The 21,841-nt window shown below is 47.2% G+C and overlaps 1 protein-coding gene and 1 long non-coding RNA gene across 8 annotated transcripts in view; one reads left to right on the top strand and one right to left on the bottom strand.

Annotated features, from left to right (window-relative positions):
• Positions 1-1,438: 1,438 nt before the first annotated feature.
• LOC102552965 (uncharacterized) lies at positions 1,439-14,456 on the top strand. 3 transcript variants are annotated; one of them, XR_015623190.1, is made up of 5 exons: positions 1,439-2,308; positions 2,417-2,592; positions 4,071-4,213; positions 11,264-11,369; positions 11,669-14,456. It is a non-coding gene; the product is annotated as an uncharacterized LOC102552965 (long non-coding RNA). The 3 variants fall into 3 exon arrangements; XR_015623191.1 differs by lacking the exons at positions 4,071-4,213; positions 11,264-11,369 and having other exon boundaries at positions 11,669-13,652; XR_015623189.1 differs by lacking the exons at positions 11,264-11,369; positions 11,669-14,456 and having other exon boundaries at positions 4,071-5,344.
• Sipa1l1 (signal-induced proliferation-associated 1 like 1) overlaps positions 13,341-21,841 on the bottom strand; it is a 279,472-nt gene continuing 270,971 nt past the window's right edge. The window contains exons 17-19 of one of the 5 annotated variants that reach the window (XM_087552259.1): positions 18,566-18,680; positions 15,805-15,889; positions 13,341-15,173 (exon numbers count right to left, since the gene is read on the bottom strand). In XM_087552259.1, the coding sequence (XP_087408385.1) occupies positions 15,030-15,173; positions 15,805-15,889; positions 18,566-18,680 (344 nt within the window). In that variant the 3' untranslated portion in view covers positions 13,341-15,029. 5 annotated transcript variants of the gene reach the window in all.

The following is a 21,841-nucleotide window of genomic DNA, read 5'->3' as shown; positions in this document are numbered from 1 at the left end:
CAAGGGAGAGAGGGAGGTGAATGGTCAAAATGCATTGTGTCCACATACAAAACTGTCACAAGTGTGTATAGCTGTGCTAGTCATAAGAAAGCTTTTAAAGCTACTTCTAAGAATCTTATGTCTTTTCTGAAAGTTCTGACATCTAGAGTCAATCTTACATTTCTATGAAGACTGAATGAACCTTATACCGTTGTCTGCATTGCTGTCATTCAGAAGAGCCAGTGTCTTACTTCAAGTGGTGCCTCTAGAGCAGCCATTCTCAACCTGTGAGTCGTGACCCCTTTGAAAGTTGAACGACCCTTTTACAGAGGCCATCTAAGACCATCCACATATCAAATATTTACCTTGCAATTTATAACTGTAGGAAAATTAGTTATAAAGTAGCAACAAAAATGATTTCATGGTCAGGGTCACCATAGCAATGATCTACATAGGCACATATTTTTCACAACTTACTTTAATAAGGTTCAACCTCCCCTCTAGTCCACCCACCACCCACTGGAGGTAGTGGAAAAGAAAGGTAATTAGGATATGGGAGAAGTGGATCTGTTTGGAAACAGTTATTTGGGGGAGATTCCAATCTTCATTGTTTTCTGTCCACCAGCAAACACCAAACACAAATCAGCAGCTGTGGTCCAGTCTGCTTGGCGGGCAACACACACACAAATCAGCAAGGGCAGTTCAATCCAGAAGAAACGATAAGATTTGCTAGTCTGCCAAGTCCAGTGGCCGGAAGTCACAGGAATCTCACAAGAAGTTCTTAGGTGAGTTTCTATGACATCACCACAAGCGAAGCTCAGCAACTTGCAATGAAAGGTGAACCAATACATGTTTGTCATCAGCAAAGACCCACAAGGTGGTGCAAGGCAAACCAGAGCCAGAGCTCCCATTGTCTGTGGGGAGATATTTATATTTTTTCCAAACTTTGAGCATCCATTCACGTGTCTGCTATAGCAAAACATCCTTTCACCTGTATCTGCTTCAGCAAAAGGTTCTCTCACCGTTCTGCTTTTGCAAGACATCCTTTCACATCTGCCCCAGCAAAATATAATAACCCGAGTCTCCAAAGAAACCAGAAATTTCCACTTAGATCTACTACATGTAATGAATCCTGATTCCTGACCCTTTCTCTCCCTCCCATCAGTTTTTGTTGTTTGATTTGTCTTGATTTTTAAACACGATCTCCTCCTCTGTAGCCCAGGCTGGACAGGGCCTTAACCAGATCCCTCCTGTTGCAGCCTGAGTGCTGGAATTACAAGCATGAGCAAGTCACCCCTGTTTTCCTCCAATCCTGGGACCAATGTCAGCTTTGAATGCTACTGGAACTCCTTTAAAGGAAGGGATAGTCTGTGTTTCTGCACCTCAGAGCCTAGCAGTCTCTCTAAGGTCACTCCCAGAATTCCTGGCAAAGAGTATATGCTTCCTTCTTCCCTGCCCCATAACTCCCAGGGGCAGCTTTCCAGAGGGTTCCTTCAGCAGTGATGTGGAGAGAGGTTTACAAAAGCTGCGAGAGTCTCCCGAGAAAGGGGAAAAAGGAATCTCTGGGACCCCCCTCCACAGAGATTCTTTTCTTCTCGCCCTAGCGCAGAAATAACCTATCAGCTGCCACCTCCATCCCGCCAGGATTCCCTTCCCTGCTGCTCCTTCGCGCACACAGCAAGACCTCTTCCTTTTGCTCGGCCCTCGAGTCTTTCCACCTCCAGGAAAAAAAAAAAAATTGAAAGATGCAGTCAGTACTCAAGTGGTCAGTTGGGCCAGTCCCATTCCTTAGCACAGACTCTGATGGAGCTATGGTCCTTCTAGAAACTGAATCCGGGAGAGCCACCGGCTTGTAGTCACAGACTTTTGTCTTTGGAGCTCAGGAAGCAACCCACCTGGCTTGAATGCCAGTCCAAACACAGACAGCAGAGGGCGCCCACAGCATGCTGTTGAGCCTGCACGGGTGCAAGTAGGTGCTGGCGGACCTTCTGGCCCCGGAAAGTTCAGATTTACCGAAGGGAATGGCTACCCACATACCCATGGCATCTCTCCTCCTTGGCCCCTCTGTGATTTTCTCCCAAACTCACGACCTACGTCGCGCTCACATGTCATTCTCTGTGTTCCTGATAAGCAGCCTGGAAGCTGGGAACACGAACTTCGTGGCTAATTTTGTAGAGATCTTCCCTCCCAGGATACTTCACTGCCTCCTCCCTCTGAACTTTGAAATGTTAAACTGTCGATGCACAGAAGAGAAGACGTTAGCAGGATTCCGTTGGGAGAGGGAGTCTCTAAGCGGCAGGTTTTGGTAATGAGGCTACTCACCTCTTTAGTAAGTGAACTATCTAAAGATACCTTGATTTTGGTTTTGGCTGGTGTAGAGGGAAGTCATTTAATTAAATCTAACTGACTCTCCCCCCCCCCCACCACCACCCCAAAGGAACGAAGGGAGTAGGATGGCCCCAACTCACGCCTCAGAGAAGCCTGTGAGCCACTCAGCCCCTTACTGGTTCAGCCCACACAGAGGAACTGCCCCAGGTTTATGATGATACAGATCTCAGAAGCTTGCCGAGGCGGACAGACCCCACTGGGATGATGCTCATCAACGGATTCCAGGTCTGTCTCTGCCATGCCCCTCCCAACAGGAAGCCTGGGTTAATGGGGAAAGGAAATGGTCTGAGGGGACAGGACATGACCTTGAAGAACTGAGTAGTCTGGACTAAAGCCTCAGAACCAGCTGACTGACACTCCCAGGGCTGGGGCATCCAGTTTGTTTGTTTGTTTGTTTGTTTGTTTGTTTGTTTAAAACAAAAACAAAAAACAGGTCTGTTGGGTGGCCACAGGTCCTGTCCATTTATCAGCATCATGAGGTCCTCACTGAGACACATGACACACCTGGAGGGATAGTGGCTATTGTGATGACTCACCTGGCATTAAAACTCTCATGACAAGTCTCATTCCAACCCTAAAACAAATGTCGGGCGTTGGGTGCCTGTGAACTCAGGCCGCCTTTGACCATCAGAGAGCTGTGCCTGGTGAGGTGAGAGTCCTCCCCACCACTGTTCTACAGGATAATCCAAAAGGAGGGCTGCAGTGCCAAAGTAGGTCAGGGTGAGATTGTCCCTAACATGACGCAGTGGTCAGCCCTGGACCTCCCTGGGAAGCATCAAGTGATGCTCAGCCTTCAACAGCGCACAAGCCGTGGACACAGAGTGGCTAGCACAGTTAGAAGTTGATAGGCATTCACACAGGACATGGCTGTCCCTTCTGTCTTCGAACAACTTGCTTCTCAGAGGGGCACAGTGACACCAGGAGGCACTCACCAAGGCCACCGTGGATCTTTTGGGTTAGCTGAGGTTTCTCTCGAGTCTGCTTCTGGCTGCTCCTTATGACTAGGCTAGCCCTCTGGCAAGCTAAGGAATTGGGGTGCAGCTGATACAGGGTGCTGAAGGGAGCTGGAGCTGCTCATGACAGATCTCCCACACTGAGCACCCGCTCGAGTGCACACACACACACACACAGACTTCACACATAGCCAGGCTGCCTCTCAGTACCACCAGGCATCAGGCAGAGGGTGTCACAGCTCTGCAGACTTGAATTCTGGTGCATCACTTCCCTGGCAACAGAAGTGTGGCCATTGCTGGTGCTGCAGAGAAAATCAGGAGTGTGACTTCCTAGTGCCACCTTCCTTCTCACTGCCCTGCAGGCTCTTGACCTTCTGCTAGCCCTTAGGTGGCCCCAGGGAGGCCATAAGGTATCCTAATTTAGTTCCTCTGTTGCTATGGTAAAAACACTGACCAAAAGCAACTTGGAGAGGAAAGGGTTTGTTCGGCTTACACTTCCTCAGCACTGTCCTTCTTTGAGGGATGCAAGGCAGAAGTCAAGGCTGGAACTGAAGCTGCTCTCTGACTTGCTTTCCTCCGCTTGCTCAGTTCGCTTTCATATCTAATCCAGGTCTACCTGTCCAGGGTCACACTGCCCACGGAGGCCTGGGTACTTCCCACATCAATCATCACTCAAGAAAAGAGACCATAGACATGATTATAGGTCAAGCTGATAGAGGAAATTTCTTAATTGAGGTTCTTCCTTCCCAGGTGTACTGGCTGGGGTTTTTGTGTCAACTTGACACAAGTTAGAGCACCCTCCATGACCTCTGCATCAGCTCCTGCCTCCAGGTTCCAGCCCTGCCCGAGCTCCTGTCCCAACTTCCTCCAGTGCTGGACTATGATCTGGAAATGTAAGCCAGATAAACCCTTTTCTTCCCAACTTGCTTTCGGGTCATGGTGTTTTTATCACCATAATAGAAACCTTAACTAAGACAAATTGGTACCTGTGTCGTGAGTTGTTGCTGTGACAGCCCTGACCATGGTTTGAGAAGGACCACGGAAGGACTTTGGAACCTTGGGTTAGAAGAGCCATTGGGTGTGGAGCGCTCTGTGGGATGTTCTGTAGGAGCTTGGAAGATAATGTTGAGAATGGTGCAGAAGATGCAGGCCTGGCCTGTGAAATCTCAGAGGGAAGATTAAAGACTATGGGGATTGTTTGCTATGTTGATTTAAGATTCTGTGGTTCTCCTTAACTGGGGCTGGAGATTCAGCTGTGATTAACAAGATTCCAGGACAACTAAAGCAAACCTTTGCCTTCCTGGGACAATCGATGCTGTCAGCTGGAGCTAAGAACTTAGCAGTGATTAAGAAGAGACCAGCATCACTGAGGTGAAATCTTTTGGGAAGTGTTTTCTGAGAGCACAAAGAAGCTGTGTTCCAGAGATAGCCAAGGCTGTACCTTGTGCTGTGGCTGGACTTGGTAACGTGTGAGAGTCACCCAGGTGGTACTGGTTTTGAAGGCATGAAGGGGTCATGAAGAGCAGCTGAGGCCTGGCACTGTGAGAGGCCAAGAAAGGCCATTGGTGAAGGTGCAGCCTCAGTAGCAGTTGAAGGCCTGGAACTGAAGGGGTCAGGCAACGGAGTTGAGGCTTTGAAGAGAGCCTATGAGAGGCTGGGCTGAAAGTGCAGCCCAGTTAAGTGGAAGGCTGCATCATTTTGGAAATGCCAGTGCCATGGGATAACCACCAGGTGGAATAGAGACAGCCAGAGCCTAACGTACGACAGGGGGCAGAGCAGGAGAAATGACCCAGACACTTTGAGGAGCTCAGAAGATCCTGTGTGGATGGACACTGAGTTATTTATACTGTTGGGGTTAGTTTTGCTTGGTTAGATGGTGACAGTGCCCTGCTTCATCCCCCTCAAAGAAGGCATTCAACTTAACTTTGATTTTTATGGGAGCCCACAGCTCAAAGGCCTTGGACTTTTTAAGAAATTTTGGATGTTTAGAGAGACGGTATATTTTAAAGAGATTGAAAATTTAATGTGTTTCAGTTTGTAAAGACTGTGGGACTTTTAAACTTACGTTTTTAATATGAGATCTTGGGGATGAGTAAGAAAGGAAGAATTGTGGCTCAATAGTGCTGTGCTTGTGTGTTGACACGGGGTCAACTCTGGCTGACTTCGTGTGTCAGCTCGACACAAGCTAGAGTCAGAGAGGAAGAAGCCTCAGTTGAGAAAATGTCTCCATGAGATCCAGCTGCAAGACATTTTCTTAATTAGTGATAGTGGGGTGGGGTCCCATCTCTGGGTTCTATAAGAAATCAGAGTGACCAAGCCAGTAAGCAGCACCCCTCCATGGCCTCCGCATAAGCTCCTGCCTCCAGGTTCCAGCCCTGCTTGAGTTCCTGTCCTGACGTCCTCCAGTGATGGATCAGTGTCAGCCAAAAACCCCCTTCGTTCCCAACTTGTTTTTGGTCTCGTTTGTTTTGTCGCAGTAATAGACACCTGGTGTCTTATACTTTCTATCGCTGTGACAAAACACCGTGACCAAAAATAAAGTTGGAGAGGAAACAGTTTATATTTCCATATCACTGTTCATCACCAAAGGAAGTCGGGACAGGAACTCAAAACAGGGCGGGAACCTGAAGCCAGGAGCCGATGCAGAGGCCATGAAGAGGTGCACACTTAAAGCAAGCTCACTGGCTTGCCTCACAGGGCTTGCTTAGCTTACTTTCTTATAGAACCACCATCCCAAGGATGGGTCCTCACCCACTGATCACTAATTAAGAAAATTCCTTACCACAGATCGTAATGGAGGATGACAGACACATCAGATCTTCCCAGAGTTTGCTACAATAGGCAGCCATTGAGAATCCTGGCCTCCAGGAGAAAGGAGACTTGGGCTGAATGTCAATGGCCTTACCCTCTCGGTCTCTGCTGGTGGTAAACTATAATATGGAGACCAGGCTGGTGAGAAGTCAGGAGAGGGTGCTCATCAGTGGATGAGCTGTAGGCCACTGACCTCCAAGACAAGAGCTAGAAACTGACTCCACTGTCCAGTCCCAAAGTTCGAAAAGGCCTTGCCCCACCCCCTCCGCCATGACAGCATTAGGGACAGGAGTAAGGGCCTCCAGGGAGATCAGTGTTTCCCTGTGCTGCCTATGACTCCAGCTGACATTTCTGGCGTTCTGACCCTGATGGGGGATTTAGTGCCAGTGAGAATGGAGCTGTCCTAAGGAGAATGACGGGTTTTGTTTTAAGAGAAGGCTTCTGATTCCCCTTTGTTTGACAAGGTGTAGGAAAGCAGTCTGGCAGATCTGCACCTACTTGTCAAGAACACTGGCATTTCCCACCTAGCCTGTGGGAGCCTTGAAAAACCCAGCCAACCACCTGATAGAAGAACCCAGGGAAGAGCTTCAAGAACATGCAGATGGGGGCAGCGGGGATGGGCAGCTGAGCCCAGACTACTGCTCCCACCAAAGCCCCAGGAATGGGTGTCATCCTGAACTCTCCAAACCAGCCTGGTTGCCAGTGACTGAAGGCCCTAGGAGAGCCCACATGGAGCAGAACAAACACACAGCTGAGAAAAGCCCAAATCTCTGGCCCACAAAATGGTCAATAAACTGGAGGTTGGGTTTTTTGGGTTTTTTTTTAGTGATTAATTATGCAGTAGATTACATGGTCCTAGGTATCTGGACCCTGGGCTGGAGGAAGAGGACCCCATGGGACCCTTCTGTGGAGTGTTGGCAGGCAGGTAGAAGCATCTGGACTCATGCTGGGGTTTACCCTTGAGAACTGGGTTTGTTATGTTTCTCTCAGTCGGTCATCTGTTGCTTTAGCAAGCAGACTGCCAGGACCTTGGGCCTGGTGTTCTGACAGATGGGCTGAGAAGTATAAACTAGAAACTCTCTTTGTATTTAGAATTGCTGAGAACAGGGACCCACGTTGAAATCGTGGTCCCCACCTGTTCACTGACGTGCAGTGCCCGTAGCGGGATGTTGCAGTTACATAGATGATGAGAGGGGATTGATTCAAAGAACAAAATTAATGTTGTGGTTTAGTCTAAGGATAGATATCATGTATACTATTTATAGTTGGTTTTGAAACAGATTTTTGGTTAGCTTCCATCAAGCTTCTTCGTTTAGAAAAAGAAACACAGGGCATAGCTTAGGCAGGGCTGAGAATTGGCAAGGCACTAAGCAAACGATTGCTTAGGGGAGGCCCTGGCCTCGTGATCTGATGGCAAACCAGAGAGGTTTCTCAAGCCCAGTAATGCTTGCCTGCTGTGTTCAACAGTGTTACGTGCATGTGACACACACTAGGCTATGCTGTGCTGAACTAAATTGCGTGGTATAGCAATTTACAATCCAAAAGTCAGATACTAGTCTTCATTGGGTGGTCTTTCTTAACACCCTCCTCTAGCCCTCCCTCTCCCCCAATCACCTTGTCCATGATGGCTGGCTCTCTCCTTTAAGGTATCCCTCTTACCAAAGCTCCCCCCAGCGTTTTCAGGGGAAGCCTCTCCTCCCCTTTAAGGCCCCATCATGTTGTCTCTAATACCGTTATGACAAGTCCCTTCCCCTCTCTTCATAGAGCTCATTTTCCAATGGTGGCTATGTGGCAGAGCCTTCCCAAAGCCAACCCCCACTCTCTCATTTCTAACAGGAACCCAAGCCTCCATGACCTCCAGGTCTGTCCTGAAATTGGACAGGAAGGTCTTTCTCTGAAATGAAGTGCAAGTGGGGAACACCGGCTGTCAGAGACAGCAGCACTTTAAACCAACTCCCACCAGATGTCGCTAACTCCCAGTCCTCTAATATTTAGGGATGGTCTCCATCTGAGTGTCTGTCTCTTCACTCCCAAGATGACCATCCAACGGCATCGATACTGTCCATTTAGGTTCCGCACAACCAGGATGTGCAAGGGAGAATGTGGTTTGGCAATGGTTCTGGTACCACAGGCCAGGCTTTCACTCTGCTCTGTGTTCATTTGCTACCTGCTGGAAGTGATTTGACCTCTCAAGGCCTCAGCTTCTATAAATGGGGACATCCATAGACCTCATCCTGCCACAGGGCTGCTGTGAGAGCTCGTGGGATAATATGCGTAGGTGGGTTTACCCTTAATACACGCTGTGTAGGGTTATTTCACGATGGTGAACTCAGAAACCATGATGCTGCGGCAAGAGTTGGGGAGATTGTGACGCTTTGTTCTGGTGATAACATTTAGATAGAACCGCTATCCCCAAGGTTTCCATGATTGTCACCTGGGAAGATAGGGTTGATTATGTGGGTATAGTGTGAAGTGATGGTCTTGGAAAAATTCAAGGGATTTTTCTCAAAATCAAAAGGGCTTAACAAAATAAATCAGGGCCTGAGAAAACGGCTCAGCCGAATTCAATCCACAGAGTCCAGGTTGTGGACTGTGCTTATCATTCCAGCCTAGGGACGGGGAGACAGGAGCATCCTGGGGTCGGGGGCCTCACAGCCTACTTCGTGAGCTCTAGAGCAGTAAGAGACGGGCACTAATCAATCAATCAATCAATCAATCAATCAATCAATCAGTAAATAAGTGGTGATCAGCACCTAAGGAATGACAGACACCCAAGGTTAATAACCTCTGACCGTCACCTTCATGCACATAGATATGTGCACACACCAACACACATTTGTACATATATGGATGTACACACACACACACACACACACACACACACACACACACAATCAGCAGGTACCTCAGGCAGGGGTGAGCTTCCATCACTGGACATCTCCCAACACAGGTGGCTGGACATGGGGCAGGTCAGTAAAGAGCTAATGAAATCAGACCGGGCAGAACTGAGTAAACTGAATCTTTTAAAGTCCTAATTCCGTCTCATGATTCTAAGGTTTAGGAGAGATGAGGTTCATTGAAGAGAGGAAATGGTATCTCGGTCAACTGGCTTCAAGGCTGACCCTTGACACCCAAGCTCAGAGACTACCCTAAATCCATCGACCTTGGAAACAAAACTCTAGCTGCTGTACCTTTAATCCACTGATCTTGATATTTGCCTCTAGGGCTACAGAGGTCAAGGCTGGATTGCCTTTCACAGCGAAACCATTAAACGCAGTGAGCAAGGAAGCCTATGCCTACACCTTCTCCTCCCCCAACAGTCCACCCTCACCACCTGTCCACCCAGCCTGGCTCCTACAATGGCCGCTGCCTCATGTATAGCACTTGCTAAATAGGCATGAGATGTGCCTACACTGGGTTTATCGTTGCCCCAACAGAGTTGGGTAAGCATATTGTCTAAAATTGCAATGGTTAACCTTCATTCTTAGAATACTCGTAAGCATTTTAGAAAAGTTACCAGGTCAGTTACAAACCCATCCTACCTTGCCACAGAGGCAAATAACCAAAGAACCACCTCCCCGCAACTATTGGTAGAGTCTAGTTTGCTATTTAAGTTGAAATAAAACTTACTTATCCATATTCTCTGAGGATTGTACTCCCAGGAACTCAGGCTTGGGAAGGTCAGTGTGTATTTACCTGTTTCATGTGATGGCTTGGGACAGGAAATGGCTTCCCTGGGTTTGTTAGTGCGATGTGTATTCTTGACAGTTCCCTGAGAGTCCTACAGCACATCCCTCTGGAGCCACTTATGCTTGCAAAGGAAGTCTGATATTACTGTTATAGTCACTGTGGGATTCCCTTCTTGGATGTTGAATTAGGAAAAGCCTAGGAGGGCTGTGGCTGGCAGTGTGCACTAGAGACCCTCAGCATGCTAACACGATCTCAGCTGCATGGAAAGGTGGGCTGCTGAAAGGAAGAGGAAACACGGGTGCAGCAGCAGGATGTGTGGGCACACTTATCTAGGGACGCCCAGAGCTATTGGGGGGGGTCACTTGGGTTGAACATGGGTCATGAGAAGTCCACAATGAAGGGTAAGATGAGCGGGAAATGTTTAGAGGCAGGGCTGTGAAGGCTCGCAGAAGTGCGGAAGAGGCGTAATAATACAGGCTCACAGGGTAATGGAAGGAAACCAGAGAGGTGCATGCTCACAGGACTGAAAGCTAGTGTGGCAAAGGGTAGAATGAGGGATAATGGGAGAAGGGGAAGGTGAGTTCATTTGGGTCTGTGCTGACTCACACTCACAAAGGCAAGATGGACAGTGTCTGAAGTCAAAGGATGTGGATCGGGAAGGGCATACTCCAATGGGTCCAGGAAGAACAATGCAAAGAGCCACAAAGGACCAGGGCTGTAGGGATGATTAGCATCTCCATAAAGACAGCCAGTGCATAACCTCAGTCTCTGAGCTTAAACTTTGTGTAGCGGATACAGAGGGTAAACAATGCCTTCCCTCTCTTTCTCCTCTCTGGCCAGAGGCAAAGGAAATGGGCTATTACTGGACAGAGGGAACATTTGGGCAAAGGTTTCTAGTTGTAGACCAGGTCCATGGGCAGCTGGGAAACTCCCTGGAAAATTGTGCTCTTGGAGAATCTGGCGATTAGAGCAGGCTGATTTCAGAATTGGCTTCCATGAATTGAATACTCCCAGCCTAGATCCCATTCACCCAATTTCTATACCTCCCTGTGGCCAACTGCTGAGGGCCTGGCTCAGGAGCTCAACTTCCACCCTGGGTCCCACTTTTCTAGGCGGTACTATCTTCTGAATTGTCACCCCTGTAAAGTCATCAGGGTCACCCCTTGTTAATCTGGCAACTGGCCTCATGTAATTAAACAGTAAACGAATTCCAATCTTATCTACAGAGCATGGAACTTTTGAATAGTGGAGTGATAGAAAATTCTAGGTAAAGAAAGCTTCAAATAATAGCAAAAAGGGGAAAGAGGGACTTTAAAAACAAAAACACAAACAAAAACCAACCCAAACACTAGTACAGTTTAAAGTGGTTTCTTCCTGTAAGGTGCTGGGCCGTCAGAAAACCCAGTCATGTCTGCACCTAGTGTCTGTTTCTTCTAAAACAGATGCTTCTAACACCATCCTAAATCACCTGAGAGCTTACTGGACACTCAGTGTTATGTATCTGTTGGTATTCTAAGCTCCACCCCCCAGCTACCAGGGAACAGCCAGGTACGCTCCGCCCCACAGTTGCCTGGCAACAGCCAGCTGTGCTTGACACTATATAAAGAACTGCTTGCCCCCTCCTCTTCCTCTTGCTCTCTTTGTTCTTGTTTCTCTTGCCCCCTCCCTGTCCCTTCTCTCCTTATCCCCCGCCTTCCCTCCACGTGCTCATGGCCGGCCTCCTTTCCTCTCTTCTCTTCTCTCATTAAACCTCTCCACGTGGAAGCATGTTGACTTGGTGTGATCTGTCCATACTGGCCCGAGATTTAAACCCTAACAGTATGTATGCCATACCTGTTAAATCATAGCTCCTGAGGATCTGTCAAGTGGCTTTGACCAACTGACCAGTGGATGAGGAGGCAAGCTGCAGGAGAGGTCCCACTGGATTCAAATCCAGAGGAATAAAGCACACAACATGCCAAGCAGAGTGACCTGGTTCATTAAGAACGCTCCATTGCACGGGGATTCGATCCTGGAAAACAACATGGCCCTGGGCGGACAGTGACCATCTTTATGCTTGTGGCTGTGGCCACTGCATACTCAGCAGCAGTTGGACAACTGCTAGGCTTCCCAGGCCACCTGAAGAGATGTAATGTGGGCCTTAGACCAAGTCAACACCAGTCTCATCAAAGAACGAGGGTTCCTGTTGGACAGGTCATTAGTAGAGGAATTTTCATTCCTCTATTATAGGCAAAAATTCCAACACTTCTGTGGCATCACTGATCTCTAATTACATAGCTTCTGGGTAACTGTATCCAAGTATTTACTGGTTATGTTTCTTACCAAGATGTGCCAACTTGCATAATTTCTTCACCCTGGGAAGGTATAAGAACCTCCTTCCGAAACCAGAATGTCCTGCGTTTAGCGGGAATAGAAGTGCTTCTTGGATAGGCCCGCTTCTTTTGTCCTGGGACTATTTGCTTGAGTAGGGTCTCATTATTGAGTTCACTCTGTCCATAAACCTTCAATCCCCTTGCCTGAGCCTCACATGCCGGGTACGCCACTAACCACCTGTTCTTGAAGAGCTGTTTCCATCCTCATCTATGGAGAAATCCCACCCGCTCATCACCTCCAACAGTTTTGGAGCCCAGCCAAGTTGGCCTGCCTAGATATTTCCCACCAAGAAAGCCAATGGTCCCTACCAGTGCCAAGACCTTTAGTACCAAGGCACAAAGCCGAGCTGTTTTTATTGTCTGTTCAGTTTAGGTCAGGCTTATATCCCAGGCTGACCTTGAGCTTCTGAGTCCCCCGTGTGTGCTTGTCACCACACTGGGCAGCAAGCGCTGAAGCCTCGGCACAGGACTTGGTGTGAGGTGAACGTGTTCCAACTGACCTCTATCTCTAAGCCTCTCCGACACCACAGCTGTGCTTGAATAGGTCAGTGTCTTGTGGTATCCACCCTTATTATCCTAGATTTAAAATTCGAGTTTGTAGAAATTGTTGAATCAACTAGAAGAAAGTACGTCAGTTCTCAAATTAGCTATGTCACTGGAGAGGGCTGGGGATGTGCCGTTTTCAATCCAGCTGTGTTTTATTTAATCTAGTTTTGTGTTTTTGACTTTGGGATGCATTGATTATCTCCAGTGGGTTAACTTTTCTAATTATATTTTGTACAGTCTAATATTATCAAGCATTTATATTCTCTGAGCACACAAGGTTTGACAATGAGAATTAAAGGACAGACTCAGCTTTTCCAAAACCAAAATGAAAACCAAACCCAGAGCCACACGCGTCTCAGAGGTGAGATGGGAAAGCACACTTGGACAGTGAAGCAGCAAACTGATCGTGCAGTGCCCTGGCATAATCACACCCAGACCCGTGGACAGGGATCGAAGACGCCCGCTAACTCCTGAAAAGGACAGACTTTCCAGCATCCTCTTTAGAGTTAATGGAGCTTGATGAGAAAATCAGGAAGCAAGGACCAGTGAGTTCCTGGGTGGTCTTTCAAGTGAAAAAACTGGGAGCAAGAACACCAACCCGTTTTAAAAGAGCATTTAAAATGAACTTTATTGTTTGAACTTTACAAGTAGTCTTTAGAGTCTTCAAACAAGAACTCTGTTGCAAAACTCTAATAAACAGCTTGCCCCAAGTCCCCAAAGAAACAGGAAAACCAAATGAAAAGGAAACTGGGAAAGATAAGCAAGACTTCAGAATGCTCGGGTGTTAGCAGTATTTCTCATTTACAGAAAGACATTGGGCAATGTACAGTCTCCTTCACAGACATTAGAGTCAACCCCATCTTTACAAAGCATTCCCAAATCCTCTTATTTCACGGTAGAACTGTTAATGGGGGGAAAAAAACCTCAGAGAAATCACATTGTGAAAGTACAGCATAAAGGTCTGTGTGGAGGGGGAGGTGGGGGAGAGGGAAAGAGGGGAGAGAGGAGGGGGGGATCCATATTGCTTCCCAGGGGTAGAAACCAGGGCAAGTGGCTTCCCACTTAACAGGAGGGAACTTTTAACACATAGCCAGTCAATACTGACCAGCCCCATGTCTGTACAGCAGCAAGGGTAAGGGGCCCAGAACAGCCTGCATCACTAGACAGGAGGAACAGTGCAGGGGTAATTTCTGCAGCAGAGTCCTTTGGATGGCATCAACAGGATGCAGAAAATGCTGTGCATAAACTCCACACTGAGACATGCAAGTTCCAAAAGCCCACTTTGTTCAGGCATTGCTCCAAACAGGCAAGGATTAAACTCATGGTTTAACACTGGCTGCTATAGCTTTTTCTAATTACAAACACTGGTGAAGTCTTGCTTTGGTGAGAAGGATTTATCAGCAATTTTGAACAAGCTTAAAAAAAGTTTTGCTACATCTTTAAAAAAAAGTCAAACAGTTGTGTGTGTGTGTGTATATATATATATATACACACACACACACACACATACAGAGAGAGAGAGAGAGAGAGAGAGAGAGAGAGAGAGAGAGAGAGAGAGAGAGAGAGAGACTTTTGACCAAAATGTGTTTAGAATGTATACAGGTAAGGTCTTCCTTTGGGAAAATTCAGAAGCCAATTAATGTTAGGAGCCAGGAAGGTGGAAGAGGTTGATTTCTTATTTAGTAGGGTTCACTTACACCAAATAAAGTCTTAGGAATGTACTGGGGACGATTCTTCTGGAGAAAGAAGGGACAAGATGCAAGATCCAAAGGGCGAGTGGTATGGACCTGCTGGTCTCCAGCAGACAGGAATGCAGAGGACAGAAGCATTTAGGGACATTTTAGGGAAACACCCTTCCCTACCCCCAAACAGTTAAAAAGGAAAAACTTACTTCCTAGGTACACAGACTTTGTCAGGGGAATAGGGACAGCTTGGGGTACCTGAAATAGATCAGCTGATGGAAGCAGAGACCGAGGGCCAGGGGCACTTGGGTCTGGGCCCAGTTTCTTTGTAAATACATAACAGATAAAGATACTGTGCAAAAAATAAAGACATTCACATTTTAGCAGTTAAACTTTTATTTTACTTTTAAAATTTTTATTAATTTTTTGTTTTTTCTTTTCTATAAAAGGCAGATAATGATTGTTGATCTGCAGTTGTTGTATTGTGCACTGTCCAATATGAGCAGACTGGGAAGCTGGGACTCTGAGAATACTTTCCAAGGCATGAATGGGTGCTTTAGGGTGCCCATACAGAGCAGCCTGCCCTCCTCCTTTCCCCTCAGCTGGCCCTAGCTCATGTCTATGGTGTTGAAGACCCACTCTGTGAACTTCTTCAGCTTGTCCGAGGCATTCTGGGACTCCTCCTGCAGCCTCAGGTTGTCCTCCCGCAAGTGCTCAACCTCTGCCTGCAGGTGGGCCTTGTCTTCCTTTTCCTGAGGGAAAAGCCAAGCACACGTGACCTAGGGGCATTCATGTATCCCACACCCAGCTCTCAGAAGTACATGTGATCCAGGGGCACCCACACCTGCCCAGCTCTCCGGAGAAGCAGTCCTGAGTCCCTTTAGGTGGTCCTTTCCCACTCCCCAGTCTACTAAATGCCTAAACATGTCAGATCCAAGCCTGGGGCTCCCAGAGAGGTCAGTACTGCAGGATTACTCCACATGTAATTACACTAATATGTACTTCACAGCTAGCTTTGCATTTTGGCTGCTGCCTTGATAAAGTCAAAGCCAAACAAGAAACACTGACCTTCAGCTCTCCCTGTCTGCTAACAGAGATAACAAGAACTACACGGCAATCTGTGCCATTGACACCTGACAGGAGAGCTCAAAGGCCAGGCCAGAGCCCAGAGAGGCCTGACTGAAGTTAAGGTTTCCCCCAAAGGGACTATAAGACAAAGCCCTCTCACATGTGTGGCCACGGCACCAACATCTATCTATGATGCCCTAAACACATGCACAGAGGAACGGTTCGTGTAAACGCCCATGCACGCCTCACCAACACCTCTAGCTCTCCCAACTGTTCCCACAGCCTCTGCAATCACTTCTCACGGAGAACATTTACCTTCTTCAAATCTTCTCGAAGCATTTTCAGCATACCTTCCAACTGGTCCACTTTAGAAGCCAGAGTGGGAGAGGAGTCCTTACTGCTAGGAAGGAGAAACAAAAGGCCATGCTGGCAGGCGCCTCCATGACTGTAGGTTTGGGTTTTTCCCCTTTTTTTGTAAAATGTTTTTCAATGTCAAATTATTCAGTGTGGCAATCCAATATGCATTTTTTTACTTTAAAAAGAGAAAATGATCTTAATAAGAGGTGATACCGGTTTGAGTGATGGCAAACTAGCAGCTTCCTCTGTTAAAGACATTAGCTCTTATAAAGGGGTAGTGGTAATGTATGAAAATGACCTTTGGTAGTACAGGAGGAGCGCTAGCAGATCCAACAGTCACATGTACGTGAGTTCTCAAGGTCTCTTCTTGGGCTTCCAAAGAACTACCTGTGTGTGTGTGTGTGTGTGTGTGTGTGTGTGTGTGTACATGTGTGTGTATGTGTGTGCGTGTATGTGTGTGTATATGTGCGTGTGTGTATGTGTGTGTGTATGTACATGTGTGTGTATGTGTGTGCATGTATGTGTATGCGTGTGTGTTTGTGTGTGTATGTACATGTATGTACATGTGTGTGTATGTATATGTGTATGTGTGTATGTGTATGTGTATGTGTGTGTATGTGTGTGTGTGTGTGTGTGTGTGTGTGCGCGCGCGCGCGTGTTGCACATGTATATAGCTAACACAGGATCTGCTCTGGGACCGCCAACACAGAGCAGATAGATGTAGAGTTCCCGGAAGTTCTTGCCTCTACGCAGGCCACTGAAGCAACATCACTGCTCACACCTCAGCTAGTCTAAGCATGTTGAAATGCTGAGGAAGCTCCATGTTTCAAAAGCCTGTCACTCTAAGCTTACTATCTCAAGTTCCATTAGGACCAGGAAAGCAGCTCTGTTAAGTTAAAGTGCTAATCACGCCTTGCAGCAGAACAAGTGTGTGTGGTGGCACTTGAGGACCACCCAGCTGGGTGTTGGTGTTATTGATTCCTAGCACCCAAGGCTGAGGACCTGTCAGCTTTCCCCCAATCCCTTATGGTTGTGACCTGCCAACAGTTTCCTGGGTTCTAATTGTGCCATGTGACCTTAAGACTCCCAGAACAGAAGGCCAAGACTTCTGTGGGGAAAACGCGGAGGGCTCTTTGCAGAGGCAGGGATGTAACCTGTGGTTGTCTAAGTAGTGGAATAGGAAGTATTCTTCAAAAGGCAAAGTTAAGTTGGCATTCATGACCCATAATGAAGTGTGTTATTGATTTCTTTTAATTGTATGTTTGCAATAGACTTCAAAAGCAAAATGCAGTTTAAAAAGACAGGGCCACTAGTGAGTGACACTGACTGGCAAACACCTCAGGCAAAACACCCAAGAGTCAGCAGTGAGTGGATCATAAAGGGGGAATGGTCAGCTGCAACCCACAGTGTGGTACCTCAGGTCAGATAAGGGCTGGGTTAAAGGACAAATGTGCTGAGCAGAACGGAAGCTGTGGTGGGGAAGGACTTGCCTCTCACAAAGCCCTGCAGGGTGCTGGCCCCCAAGGAACCCCAGGAGCTTACCTCAACCCCACAGGTCTTTTAGAATGAACTTGGTGCACTGACAGCATAAAGGTCTGCCTGGCCCATCTTGCCCTCATCCTAGGATCCATAAACTGACCTCCCTCTGGAAGGGTCTGACTCCCATGTTTCAGTGCAGAGCACATCCCAGTGCAGCACTTTCAGACTCTCCTTCTGGGTTGTCTTTTCTCTCTCCACAGTTTTGAGTAGACCGCCACTCAGCTTAACCCACTTGTCCCAATGACAAGAGGGACTGTGGCAGCTCTGTGTTACGGTTGAGTAGGAATGAAGTCCGCAGCCCTGCAGATTCGCTCAGAAGTCCTTGGGCAGCAGCCCACTGGACAGTGTAGCTGGTTAGCCTCCCCTCCTTCCCTGTTATCTGCGACTCACTTTTCACACGTATTTGAATATTTACGTATGTGGAACTCATCCATTTTACTGAGGGATACAGGGTCTGAAAATGTAGCCTGGCTGGTCTTTAACTCCTGATCCCCCTGTGTCAGCCTCCAAAGTGTGGAATTACAGGCATACACTACCACACTTGGCTTGCACTCCTTGGTTCCTGACCATCCTCAGAAGGACATGGGCAGGAGTTTCTGGTTGACTGTTCTGCATTCAAGTTCACGGGGTGCTCCCCAGCTGGCCGCTGGGGTGCGAAGGAATACACCATGTTCAGTCCACACCTCGAGCACAGGGACTCGGGGGAAGCGGGACCCTCAGCCGTGCAGTGTAAGTCTCAGTAAGGGTCAGAGTCAAGAGGCTCTGCGCTCCAGCTATTACTGACTTGCTCCATCTTGCAAACACTCTCAGCCAGCCTGGTGCTGTTTTCTAACGCAGCAAGCCAAGCCAGAATGCTGGAAGCTAAGCAAACATGAGCACAGTCACAACACAGCCACAGTGGCGACTCAAATCCAGACTAATAAGCCTCAGGGGCACAGGTGACTTATGATATTAAATAATAAAGAATATTCATAATTTTATCCTTAAGCCATCAAAACCAGTTTAATTGTGTTTACAGTAGCCAGTTATAAAGTGTTCTAACTGAAAGCCAAGTGTCTGGTATTGCGCCCAGCTTCCCTCAGCTCATCCATGGGCCTTCCATCTCCTCTTCGTCACATCTGCCACTACTGGAGGTGACACATGGTGTGTATATTCATGCCCTCAGCAACGGGTGACCAACCTGCTGTACGACTTCATCTGGACCAGGGCCTGCTCCTCTAGCTGGTCGCTGTTGGAGGCCGCACTCAAGGGGCGATGGTTTTCATCACTAGCAGCAAAAAATGAGGCTCTCTGGACTGGAAGAGAAGAAAGAGTGTCAAGCACAGGGTGCACTCCAGGGCCCCTGTCCTGTGATGGTCTGAATATGCTTGGCCCATGGGAGTGGCACTGTTACAGGTGTGACCTTGTTGGAGGAAGTGTGTCACTGTGGGGGTGGGGCTTTGAAGAGCTCCTCCTATCTCAGGTCCACCCAGTGAGAAAAGACTCCCTTCCTGGCTTCCTTCAGATGAAGATGTAGAACTCTCAGCTCCTCAGCACCGTGCCTGCCTAGATGCTGCCATGCTCCCACCATGACGATAATGGACTGAACCCGTGAACCTGTGAGGCAGCCCCAACTAAATATTGTCCTTTATAAGAGTTGCCTTGGTCATGGTGTCTGTTCACAGCAGTGGAAACCCTAAGGCACAGCTGCAAAGTCAACCAGTGGTCAAGTTTAACCAACAGACAGACAGATTATGTTTGGAGTCTAATGTCTCTACCTCCCTTTCCAGGGAGAGATTATGCTCTTTCAGTTTAAGGGACAGTGACAGTGAAGTCTTACTTTTTAAGTAAGAGCCCCTTGAAAAGACAGCTGCTGTGGATCCATTTCTAAACCACTTCCCTACCTATCAAAGCAGGGTTCTAGTGAGGGCTTCTCCAAAAAGAGGACTTGGGCCAAATTATAGACCAGGGGATAAGGATATAAATGCCCTGAAAGCTAAAATTACTAAGCCTCTTGAAACAACTTCTTAAAGGATGCTTTCCCCAAGATGCCTGGCCACTTGGACAGGCTTTAGCACTACGTCCACATCACCTGCTTAGACATACCCCAACTTCACATTTATATGGAGATAGACAGCAAACTGATAAGCCAGGTTAGTGTAGAGAAGCTCTCTTGTGCAATATCTGGAAGTATCAATAAAATGCTGTTGGCCTATTAACTTAGAGGGGAAATAGGGAGAAAGAATTCTGGGACGGAGTCAGCACAGGGAGGATTTGTCCTGAACTCTGAGGAAGGTGGTCACATGAAACTGAAGGGGAGGTAACTAGCCATTTGGCAAGACAGAGAATAAGTGGGATAAATCAATTGTGAGCTAATGGGAACACGCCAAAGCTTTTGGCCCACAAATTTATTCATGGAATGACTCAGTACCAGAATCGTTATTTCAGGGAACAAAGAGGCCAGGTGGAAAAGCCCAAGGTCACAAATGGTGTCCAACGTGGTAGGCATGTAATTCAAATTTAGTCAGAAATCCAAGCTTAAAACAAAGATAGTCTTCTAGCTGGTTGGGGGCAGGAGACTGCAGAGGCCTAGTGCAGGTCCTTTAGAGGTCCCGCTGTGCATTGAGGGCTGGTGACTGGATGGGACGGGGAACAGCTAACCTAGCGGGCGGTGCTGGAGCTGTCCTGAGAGGGCCTGAGGGCACAGCAGCTGCAGCATGGTGCCTCGGTTTCAGAGAAAGTGTGCCCCAGAGAGCTGGGTGGCCCAATAAGGGTCCAGGGGATAGAGCCTGTAGAGGCAGGAGGACAGCTCAGAGAAATGAAGCTTGGGTGTTACATTACTCTGTGAGGTACAGCCAGGAGCCAGAACAGGCAGTAGCCCTCGGTGACCTGGAGCTACCTTCCCAGAACCCGTGAGGATCTGTTCTCCCAGAAGGGCAGATAGCAGCTCCAGCCCAGAACCAACAAGGGTAGCCCACTGAACCAACTGGAGGGGAGCAGAGCCACGAGCCAACAGCCATTGCAAGGTGCTAGCTGAACAGCAGAGAGACATGGTAGATGCCAGACATGTGGAAACCCCAGGAAAAGCTGAAAAGTCAACAGACTTGGTAGGAAACTGGGAAATCCTTAAGGAGTTAGGTATTAAAAAGAAAATATTTTCTATGTTAAAAATATGTTAATATTTTCTGTTAAAATTTTTAACTCATTTGCTATATGATTTTGCTCTGATTATCAACATGCAAATCCATAATGATTATAGTTGTCTATATCCTCTTTAGAAAGATCAGAATAAAACAGACTTAAGAAGACGGAAAGACAGACTAGTAGGCTCAGGTCACAGAAGAGGTTAAAGGGTTCATTAAATCAGAGTAAAGAATCATCACACGAATCCAGTCTGAAGCCCAAAGTGACAGCACAAAAGGTAGTTCCAGGTGAGAAAATCCACAAAAGCTTGAGGAATTAGAATGGCAGCCTATAGAGATGCAATACTCTAAGTTAAGAATCCGGATTCTGCTTAATGATGCTACCTCAGAGCAATGCCATACAACAGATGATGTGTTTCACTGAAGTACATATGTTAATGCATCATACGGTGGATTCGTACTCCGGGTTTCAATATGCTTTTGCCCTGAGTTCACAAAGGCTGATTCTGAGACTGCACTTATTAGAGGTGATGACTGTCTTGGAAATGCCTTTCCTGACTGAGCTGATGATGCTTCCACATGCGTATCCATTAGAATACAACAACTCATTAGACACTATGGCATCGAAAGTGTGACAGATAATTTAATAATCCCACAGGTCACACAATTATGGAGAGATCTACTCATACTTTAAGGGAAATGGTCGTAGACAAGAATGGGAATATAGGATCTCCCAGTGAGAGATTAAATAATGCTTCATTGATTGAAGTTTTTAAAATGCCAACAAAACAGAGAGGACAGCTGCTGAAATCACTGGATTTTTAGAATAGACTAATGAGTTAAAGCAGCATAAATAGGTCCTCATCTCAAAATGGAAGGCAGGAAGTATGTTACATTGGAGAAGAGGATGTGCTCTTGTTTCAATAGAAGAAAAACTATGCATTCTTGCATAATTTTTTTCTTTTTTTCTTTTTTTTTTCGGAGCTGGGGACCGAACCCAGGGCCTAGCAAGCGCTCTACCACTGAGCTAAATCCCCAACCCCGCATTCTTGCATAATTAACAACAATCAGTTATGACAGGGGGACTCACTGAAGATCTTGGCTGCAGACAGGAAAAAAAATTAAGAACAAACCAAGTAAAATATATGCTGATCCTTCTGCACGGGCACAGCTCTGAGACATGGACATGTCTATAGCTGGAACCTCACCAATGCGTAGCCAATAAATCCTGTTGGCTACAAAGTCTTTAAAACTTAGCATGCTATTCTTTTGAATGGCATAGACAGAAATTTATATTACAGCTGGGTTATACAATCTAAACTAACATAAAACAG

This window comes from Rattus norvegicus, chromosome 6 (genome assembly GCF_021556685.1).
Source record: "Rattus norvegicus strain SHRSP/BbbUtx chromosome 6, alternate assembly SHRSP_T2T, whole genome shotgun sequence".
Classification (NCBI taxonomy): domain Eukaryota; kingdom Metazoa; phylum Chordata; class Mammalia; order Rodentia; family Muridae; genus Rattus; species Rattus norvegicus.
Note: the sequence above shows the minus strand (reverse complement) of the source record. Positions and strands in the feature narration are given on the sequence as shown.